The 10,048-nt window shown below is 52.1% G+C and overlaps 1 protein-coding gene across 1 annotated transcript; it reads left to right on the top strand.

Annotated features, from left to right (window-relative positions):
* The first annotated feature begins 339 nt into the window (after window positions 1-339).
* Window positions 340-6,444, top strand: Edn2 (endothelin 2). The gene is made up of 5 exons (XM_021201236.1): window positions 340-693; window positions 1,001-1,157; window positions 2,497-2,619; window positions 3,705-3,803; window positions 5,722-6,444. Exons 1-5 carry the CDS (start codon window positions 639-641, stop codon window positions 5,813-5,815), a joined length of 528 nt encoding a protein of 175 aa, XP_021056895.1. The 5' UTR covers window positions 340-638; the 3' UTR covers window positions 5,816-6,444.
* The last annotated feature ends 3,604 nt before the right edge of the window (window positions 6,445-10,048 follow it).

Raw genomic sequence — 10,048 nt, forward strand, 5'->3', positions numbered from 1 at the left:
GCAGCCTCAGGTGGTCAAAGGTCAGGCATGAGTTGTGCCATTCCTGAGGCCAGTGGTCCCAAAGGGGGTTCTGACTCGCCCAAGGCCATGAAACCTTGAGTGGGCCTTTCGCCTCCCACGCATCGAAGGGATATCTCGCCTTGCTTCACAGCGGGCAGGGAGGAGGGTGGCAGATTCTGTAAAGAGGGAAGGCTTTGCTTTTAGATGAGAGCTCCACTCCAAACTTCCAGTTCAGGAGTGTTTGTCAGAGAGTAGGGAGGGGCCGGGTAGCTCAACTTGGGACTAACTTCAGAACTCAGAGGGGCCTTGGGCCTGCAGGGAGCCTGCAGAGTCCTGAAGGTGTTGTAGAGAAGCGCAGAGGGTGGAGCCCAGCCTTCCACCTCCCTCTCCCCCTCACCGGGAGGCCAGGGCGGGCCAGGCACCCAGGGAGGAGGCGGTGTCCCTGGCTCTCTGCCCAAGGTGCAGCAGCTAAGCGAGGCGGGGCTGCACCAGTAGGGGCGGGCGGGCTCCCTGCCTGGTATTATAAGAGGCGGCCAGGGCACCTCGGCAATGAGCTCCCAGCTCGGCTTAGCAGCAGGACACTGGCGACCTGCGCTCCCTGCTCCCTTGGCCCAGCCAAGCACTCCGCCGCTGCTGCTATGGTCTCCGCCTGGTGTTCCATCGCTCTGGCCCTGCTTTTGGCCCTGCATGAAGGTGAGCTGCCCTCCCTCGCGTGTTGCGATCCCAGGGTCTATTCATTGGTGTCTCCTCCGGGGGGCATGGTGCTTTCTTCCCAAAACCAAATGGGGGCATAGAGCGGGGAGCCCGCAGTAGGAGCTACCACTGCAGCGTGCAGGCACAGCGCTGGTAGCTGGGGCTTCCCCAGGCTAGCCAGTGGTTCCTGAACACCAAGGGTGCCAACTTCCTTATTATGCAAGAGGAGTAGCCCTACGGGTCCCCTAACCCAGACAGGCCAGGTGTCCTGACCTCCTCTCCACCTCTCTCTCCCTCCTGTGTGCAGGGAAGGGCCAGGCTGCTGCCACCATGGAGCAACCGGCCTCAGCACCCAAGGGCCGAGGCCCCCACCCGCGTTTTCGTCGATGCTCCTGCAACTCCTGGCTTGACAAGGAATGTGTGTACTTCTGCCACCTGGACATCATCTGGGTGAACACTGCGGGGTGAGCATCCACCAGGACCGTGGGAGAGGGTCGGGGTGAAGGCTTTTGGCTAGCTAGCCACCTCTGCAACTGCCTGTGCTCACCCTGAATCTGATAGGATACTGGGAAAGGACCCATAGTGACTAGTTATGCATCAACTTCCACGTGGGAGCTATTAGAGTCAGGCAGAGGGCTCTGTACCCTTCCAGCCCTCACAATAGCCTGTAGGAAAGTGCTACTAGCTCTATTTTCCAGATCAAAGGATGGAGGCTCAGAGATGTGAGGTGGCCTCTCCAGGATCACACAGGAGAGAAAAAGTTGTAGGTTCTTTTCCAAGTCTAGGGACGCTGGAGCTCAACCACACTTCCCCTGCAGAGAATAACTCCGTGCATGACAGCATCCATGCCCAGACCACGCTCTGTGCAGAGCACGCCAAGTGCAGTTCCACCCACTGAGCTGCCAGCCTCCCCACAAGGCAGGCATTGCTTGCAGCCCCCCCCACACACACACACACACAGGACAGACAAGAAGTCTGCCTGGGATACCCAGGCAGGAGCCGGAGCTGGGTTTTGCCTGCCCCATGCTGCCTCCAGGCCCCTGCATACCTCAGGTTGAAGTTTCTGGGTATGTTTGTATTTTTTTTTTCCCCCTTCTTCAAATTGCATAAGGCAAGAGACGCTGAGAACATAAGCGTGTATAGAGCTAATCCACATCCAAACGCTGGCTCAGGGCGGGAACCCTGCCAGTCCCTGCGTGTCGGGTCCACCCAGAATCACTGTAGCTCCAACTGCCAGGCCACCTAAAATTAGCTGTTGACCAAAGGTGTTGGGTGGACTAGTCTCAGGGCCCCTACTCTGCCTACCTTGGCCAAACTGGATCAGAAATCAATCCCATTACACATGCACGCTCACGCGCACTTGCACACACACACACCTCAGTGGTACATTTGTTGCACTTCTTCCAACATGTGGGGGACCAACTGTGAGCTGGAGGCTTCACTCTGGCAGCTGAACAGGCCTCCATTCCTCCTGGCCTAGGTAGGGGGTCCAGAGCTCAGAAGACCAGCCCAGGTTTCACTGGAACTGCAGACTCCACTCCTTACATTGCCCTGCAGGAGATCCTAGCAGAGCAATGTGCAGAGCCATCGATGGAGTGTGCGACCTGATGGCTTAATATGGGAAGGAGTGAGGTGGTCACCTTCCTGGAGGTGTGACTGGCTGTACAGTATGGACAGTCTCTGCTGGCCAGTGATGTGTTTACTAATCCCGTGTCTCTTCTCTCTTTCTCCTCTCTGTCCCCCCCACCACCACCACCACCCCCTCTGCATGTACACACTACCTTGCTGGCTTCCCGCCCACAGACAGACAGCTCCCTACGGCCTGGGAAACCCGCCAAGGCGCCGGCGCCGCTCCCTGCCAAAGCGTTGTGAGTGCTCTATTGCGGGGGACTCTGCCTGTGCCACCTTCTGCCATCGAAGACACTGGTAGGTGAACTCCTAGCCTTGCAGGAGTTGGGTGACTGGCTGACTGGGACCAGGCCTGGAAACGGGGTGTCTGGGGAGACTATTAGAAGAGCAGAGGCCCAGAGAAGACAAGCAACATGGGAGAGCCCATAAGTACACTGAGGTCGTGGCAGAGTCCCTTCCCACAGGGATACCCTCAGTCCCTCCCTCCGCTCAGCTCTAAGGCTTCTGAGAGCACACATCCCCACTCCTGGGAAGGAGAGGCACAGCCCAGGCGATAGCCCAGCCTCAGAGAGTGGCAGGCCTTGTGTCAGGCCCACAAGGAACCAGGCCTCCCTGGGTTTCGGGTTCTAACCTAAGGCTCTTGTACTTCAAAGTTTGTTTAGAAGGAAAACAACATCTAGAAGTGGCAAACTGTGACAGGTTATCAGTTATGTAAGCACAGCCAGGGAGAGCCTCAGCCAGGGATTAGCCTCTTGGACCTCAGTTTCCCTGTTTGCCAAACAAAGACCAAAGCAGGAGGCTCCTTATACTGTTTGGCTCAAATACCCCCTTGAGATAGAGAAGGAAGACACTTCCGAGCCCTTTCTAGGAAGATAACTCCACAGGCACACAGAAGGTGTCCCGAGTGGTTCCCCAGTGTGGATGGAACAGAATGTTTTGTGTCACCCAGGGAACTGGAGTGTAGATGCCACGTCTCCTTGGTTTTCCCATCTGTGAAGGGGGAGGCTCCGTTCCTCCCCCACTCCTCTTGGACCCTTGAGAGAGCAAGGGCTGAGTGTTCCAGTTCAAAGACAGTTTACGAGAAGCTCCTCCTCTGAAGCCCGAGCTGGGGTTCCACCCCTGCCTCAGTTTCCCCCGCAACTGCAGGTGGCCAGATTCTGGGAAGGCCAGCCACCCATCTGCCTCTTTCTGAGGCTCAGAACACATTCCCAGTGGCTCAGTTTTCCTTGGTACCCACCCCGCCCGGGAGGGAAAGGTGCCAGGTGCGCAGGATGGAAATGGATCTGCTCCGGAGGGCAGGGGTGGGGGCTGGGCCGGGCCTGCAGCCAGGTAGCATCAGGGTTCTGGCCAGCCCCTCACTTGTTGCTCCTTCATTCATTCAGGCCTGAAGCTGTGGTCACCCCAAGCAGCCAAGCTCCTGCTGCTGTGTTAAAGACTGGCAAAACGTGGACTGCTGAGGGAGACCTCCTCCGAAAGCTGAGGTAAGACTGCGTGGTTGACCGCTTTCTGTGTGCTTTACATCTGCCTTATTTTTCTGTTGAGGCGGCATGGGGACTTCATCGTCTCTCCTAGAAAACAAAGGCTCAGAGAGGTCACCCCACTTGTTTAGAGTCACACAGCATCCATCACATCTGGCTAGATCAAGAGGCTATGTTCTATTTTTAAAAGTTAAATAAAAAGTTTTTAGATTTATTTTTACGTGTGGGAGTGTTTTGCCTGCATGTATGTCTGTGGCACCACATGTGTGCATGGTGCCCTCAGAAGTTAGAAGAGGGTTTCATCTGTATGCAATGTATGTGCTCTAAGAAGAGGTCATTGGATCCTCTGGAACTGGAATTAGGGATTGTTGTGAGCTGCCATGTGGGTTTCTCTAGCCACAAGCCACAAGCCTATGTTCTTAACTACTACCATCTGTGACCACCAGGTCGGTCTGTGACCACCAGGTGTGAATCGGGTCTTGAGGGCACTGACTGGGAAGAACTACAGTTATTCACTCGAGCATCCTCACTAGACTGGGGCTTAGAGTGAATGCCTCCTGTGTTGTTCGCTCCTTAGATACTCCCAACGGGATCACCTTCCTTGGTGGCCACAGGTGGCTCAGCACAAGTCCCACAAATGTTTGTCCAAACAAGCCGGCTTGAGAACGGAAACCTCTCCTTGGACCATTCAATGGAGTGACCCAGGGGTAGCTGGTGGGGCAGAGACTACTGGCTAAGAACCCCATCTCAGCCACAAATAGTCTTTCTGAGCCCTGGCTAGTGGTTAGACTTCTCCATGGTTCAGATTTTGACTTTTGAAGCAAGGAGTTAGCAACGTTCATCCTGCAGGGGGTTTTCCAAGGTTGGGTGCATTAGTGTGTATGAAATGTGTCTCTGCGGAGTTCTGGAGGCCTTGGCCATACCTGCCCCTGCCACGGAGGGGTCCGTAGGGCTAGACAGTACCTACTGTGGGTTCTTAGAAGTTCCCATCTTTGGGAAAAGGTAGAAAAATGGAGCAGAGGTGTTAGAATAAGCAAGGCAGGCGGCTGCATGTACTCAAGAGCTGACCGATAATAAGGAAGGCTTTGCAAATACACACAGCACTTCACAGTGTGCAGATGGCACGGCACTTCACAGTTTACAGAGAGATTGCTTCACTACCCAAGCATTCATCCTGCTGGCAATTCCGAGTTTTTGCTGTTCATGTTGTTTGGGTTTATTGTTGTTGTTTTGGTTTGGTATGGTTTGGTTTTGAGACAGGATCTCATTCAGTATGTAGCCCAGGCTAGCCTTGAGCTCAGGGCCACCCTATAGTCTCAGCTCCTCAAGTGCTGGGTCTAGTTGATGTTTTAAAATCAGTAAAAGGGTCTCAGAGAGGTTGAATCCTGCCCAGGTTCCTAAACCTGGACCTGAGGCCCACCTTCTCACTCCCAAATAGAACTCTTAGGGTAAAGAAGTAGACAGTGGACAGTGGACAGTTCCCAGAGCTGTGGCCATGAGCTCAGCCAAGCTCAAAGGGCTTGTAAGATCATGCTGTGCTGTACTGGACAAGTACACCTTGCAGAGGATGGTAAAGTGCAGCTAGAGTCATGTGACACAGTTTAGGATGAAGGAAGATGGACGCTAGGAAGGAAGGACATTCACAGGGTATGGGAAGGAAAGCACACCCTAGGGGAGGCCCAGGCTGTCCTTGGCAGGCCCCTCATCTCAGCAGCATCTGTTGCTGAGTGTAAGCTCTGTCACTGACGCCATGGACAGAGAAGCTCCTGGGACTGGTCTGAGCCACTGGACCCTTATGGGCAGACCTTGTATTCCCTGAGATCTGGGCAGAGAGAGGGTCTAGACCCTGCCACCTCTCTCCTAAAGGAACCCAGGACATCCTCTATCTCTGGGATGTTAACTGTTCTTCATCCATTTGCAGGGATATCTCAGCCACCAAGCTCCGCTTTGCCAGGCTACAACCGGAGGTGACAAGAAAGGCCATCCCTGCACACTCTAGATGGAGGAAGAGATAACACCATGAGCTGCAGGACCACTGAGAAAGAAGCCCACGTGGAGACGGGAAGAAACAGGCAGATGCTGGGAGAGACCCCATGCCTGTCTCCTGGGCCAAGGCCTCGGACCCTGGCTAGTTGGACCCGTCTGATGGGTTCAGCACGAGCTCTGGCCTCTCTTACAGCAGCTCTGTGCCTTAACACTGCCAGGGCCACCATCAGCCCTTGGACAGCAGTGCAGCCTGCCAGTGCTGGTTGCTAGCTACCGTACCTGCTTGGAGGAGCTGCGTAAGGACAAATGAACATGCTGACTGTGTTCTGTGGAGTGTCCTGGTTGCTGGACTGCAATCCAGGAGCAATCCCACAGCAGGACACAATTACCTAAGCCACACCTGGAGACTGGACAGTCATCCTAATGACTGACATCATGGCTGGCCCCTATGGTCCTCTCTGGTTCCCCTTCCCTAGAGGTCTTGCAACCTATTCTCTTGGGATAGTTTTGGAAGCACAGAACCTGCTATACTTCGCTCATCTGTATATAACTTATTTGCTCTGAGAACTTTTGAGATTCTTATTATTTATTTAAATGTATTTTTTTAGAGCCTCAATTGTTTACTTATGAACTCATGTTTGTAATAAAGGATGAAATGGTCTTCTAGGAGTTTGTCTTGGCCACAGGAGGTGGGTGTCTCCTCCCAGGAGAAGCCACTTGGGAATTAAAAGAAGGCAAGAAGAGGAGGAATGTTCCACCGTGTAAGTAGCTGGAGCCCAGGTTCCTCTTGCCTCTTGCTACTTCTCTGACTGCTAAGATGCCTTCTCTAGGGTTTTAACTGTCATGGCTTAGATAGCCATTTGCAGACTGGGACTCTGGGACATATTTTCACATCAGATCAGAATACAATGGCCGGGCCTTCGTCAAGAGCATGTTTGGAAGAAACTGGGATACGGAGATAATCTTCAGCTTCGGAAACCTTGTCCAGTCAGGGCCTGATTGGGAGGCCATAGCGTATCTGTCCTGTGCCAAGCGTATAACCCTGGTGGTCGTCAGTGGGTGCTGACCCAGCCTCAGCCTGCCTTTGACTCTCCCTTGGGTCTTCAGGAGGTCCTGGAATGAAACTGGACACTTCTCTGACTGATGGAACCCAGAAACTACCCGTGTTCTAGAACATTCCTGCCAGCAGCTGCCTAGACTCTTGGCTGGCTGAATCTCCCACAAGCAAGCTATGTTCTATTCCCTGGCTGGGAACGGCTGGCTCATTCTGGGAGTGGCAGGCTGTGACCTGAGCCAGCTGTCAGGAAATATTTATGGAGCAGGCAATAATCATTTACATACCTGCTATAACCCTGCCTTCTTCACAAAGCCAACCCCAACCTCCTTCTGGAAGAATAGCACTGGTGTGTTTTGGGCTCCCACCGCACACTGGCCTGCTTCATTCTTTACTCACAGTAACCCATTTTACCTTCCCAACAACACTGGGGAGTAGAGACTTCCAGAACTCATGCTTTCCAGATGAGAAAAAGTGACAGAGAAGAGCAGAGACTTCCCTTAAGTCACACAGCATGTAAATAAAAACATCAGGATTGGGATCTAGAATCTATAGCATATATATGTATGAAATAAATAGGTGTTGGTTAAACTTATGGATCTGTACTGCAGTTTGACCTTGAACTTTCCGAGCCTCTGCAGTCTCCTCTAGAGACTGGGAAATGATGATTCCCAATCACAGAACAGTCAGAGCTACACACGTGCTCATGTGCATGCATATTACATGCACACATACACACACATGCATATACACACATACACTCACACGCATGCATACACATACACAAGCACACACACATGCACACATACATGCACACTCACATACATGCATACACACATACACACTCACGTGCACACGCATGTACACACATGCATATATACACATACACACACTTGCACACACACATATACACACAAACACATACATATATACATACACACATACACACACTTGTGTGCACACACACATACATATACACATTAAAAATACAAAATAAAATAACTTTCCAAATCAGGAAAAGACTGCAATGGAAGGTAGCCAGGGTCAGGATAGACGTGAACAGGGAAGCAAGATAAGACTTAAATTTGTAGTGACAGAGAGGCCCACACAGGCAAGGGGAGGCAGCTGCAGCTGAAGCCACGGGGTCTCAAAGGGTAAGTCAGAAGAAGAGGTTTTCTCCTGTGGGCCCCAGCGAGCTGTGAGCAGTCTGCAAACGCTGAGGGAAAATGTCAGAGGTAGGCTCTAGAACAATGCCCTCCAGAGGCTAGTCAGGGCTGAGAATGAGTGAGGGGGAGGTGGCTGAGGAATAAGGAATAAGGCCTGCCCCTGGGGAGCGCTGAGACCTCCTGCAACGAAGCTATAGGGACAGCCCTGCTACCTGGTGCCCAGCATGCCATACCAGAGCGCTCTGTCATAATTCAACTGGGCTGGCACAGAAAGCTGCCGTCCCTGTATAGCAGCAAGGGGTCCTGCCCCCTCAGGAGCCCCAAATCCACAGCCAGTGGCCAGGCCTGACAGCTCCAGGACCACTCTGGAAAGAGATGTCAAAGTCCTGGTAAGGGTGCCGGAGGTCACGGAAGAGGTTACTCACCACTGTCTCTAGGACCCTGGTCAGTCCAGAGGTTGGCAGAATGGCAAATGCCAACCAAGGTGACACCCCTTCTCTTAGCTCCAAAGTCACAGAAATCGATATCTGGCTTGGGCTCTTATCTAAGGAGACCCTGCCCTGTCTGTCAGTCAGTGCTACCTCTCTCAACACTGGAGCAGCAGAGGCCAGAGTCAAAGGGCCATATGGGCCCAGAGTATTTCCCACAGTCTCCAGGTAGCTGAGACCCAGCAGTGGGGAGTATAGACTGCAGCTTGGGAAGAACAGAGAGGCTATGAGCCAAATGTAGCCCTGAGAAGAACCGTGTCAGGAAGTTTGAATTTGGGGAACAAAAATCTCCCTCTTTTTCTACCTTATCAGTAAATACTTAATAAATTTCTAATTTTTAGTTTCTTTTTACATTTATTTGGAAGAAAGTGTGTGTGTGTGTGTGTGTGTGTGTGTGTACATATGTGTGTGTGGCATGCACGTGTGTGTACACGTGTGTGTGTGTGTGTGTGTGTGTGTGTGTGTGTGTGTGTGTGTTTTGAAATCAAAGTACCACTTGAGAATCAGTTCTCTTCTTCTACCATGTGAGATCCTGGGATCAAACTCAGGTGGCACCAAGCTTTGCAACAAGCCCCTTTATCTGCTAAGCCATCTCATTAAGACATTTTCTAAGACTTTTTGAAGTAAAATTCTGGTCTGTAAGCTGGAATCCTAGGCAGAGAGAGGCTAGAAATGAGGACGACCTCAGTTTCCCTGAGGCACGTGTAAGGGGAAGTCAGGTGGGGAACAGGCAGAGGGCTACAAAGGAACTACAGATGGGTCAGGTACAGGCCATGCCAGGGAGGCTGCTGACTGAACCATGGCTGCTTTCAGACATGCCTCATCCACGAGCCCAGGGAACTCATCACATACACAAACACACACCCAGACACACCCAATAGCCACCACCTCCAATAGAGTCCAGGGTCAGCTCAGATAAGCCATTTACCTCGGGGCAATAAACTTCTGGACTGTGGCCATCCATTCATTAAGTGTTGATAAATAACCATCTCTGTGGAGACGCTGGTGAGCTGCACAGACAGAGGTGGCCCCTGGCTTGAGGGCCAAGAAAGCTGCTGGACACAAAGTCAGACACAGGGTCCATTTCCTGAGGCTTCCTGAAAGCCGGAGAGCTCCTCACAGTAGCCTTACGCAGCACATTCTAGAACTGCTAGTCTCACGAGTGAGGTAAACTGGGTGTGGTGGCCTCCACCTCCGAGGATGAGACAGGGGATCACTTAGAATAGAAACTGGGCTAGCTGGACAAGATGGTGAGATCTTATCTCTTTAAAAAAAAAAAAAAAAAAGGAAGAGGAAGAAAGAGATGGAAGAGGAAAGGAGGGCAGGATATACTGGTGCCTACCTTAAATCCTGTCACTTGGGAGGCAGAGGCAGTTGGATTTCTGAGAGTTCCAGGCCAATCTGATCTATGGAGTGAGTTCCAGGACAGCCAGGGCTACATAGTAAGACCCTGTCTTGAGAAGAAGAAGAAGAAGAAGAAGAAGAAGAAGAAGAAGAAGAAGAAGAAGAAGAAGAAGAAGAAGAAGAAGAAGAAGAAGAAGAAGAAGAAGAGGA

The sequence above is a fragment of the Mus pahari genome, chromosome 6, assembly GCF_900095145.1.
Source record: "Mus pahari chromosome 6, PAHARI_EIJ_v1.1, whole genome shotgun sequence".
Classification (NCBI taxonomy): domain Eukaryota; kingdom Metazoa; phylum Chordata; class Mammalia; order Rodentia; family Muridae; genus Mus; species Mus pahari.

Coding starts and splice junctions, on each gene's coding strand:
- Edn2 (XM_021201236.1), top strand. CDS start 639: ATGGTCTCCGCCTGGTGTTCCATCGCTCTGGCCCTGCTTTTGGCCCTG. Junction 694..1,000: donor GCTTTTGGCCCTGCATGAAG/GTGAGCTGCCCT, acceptor TCCTGTGTGCAG/GGAAGGGCCAGGCTGCTGCC. Junction 2,620..3,704: donor TTCTGCCATCGAAGACACTG/GTAGGTGAACTC, acceptor TCATTCATTCAG/GCCTGAAGCTGTGGTCACCC.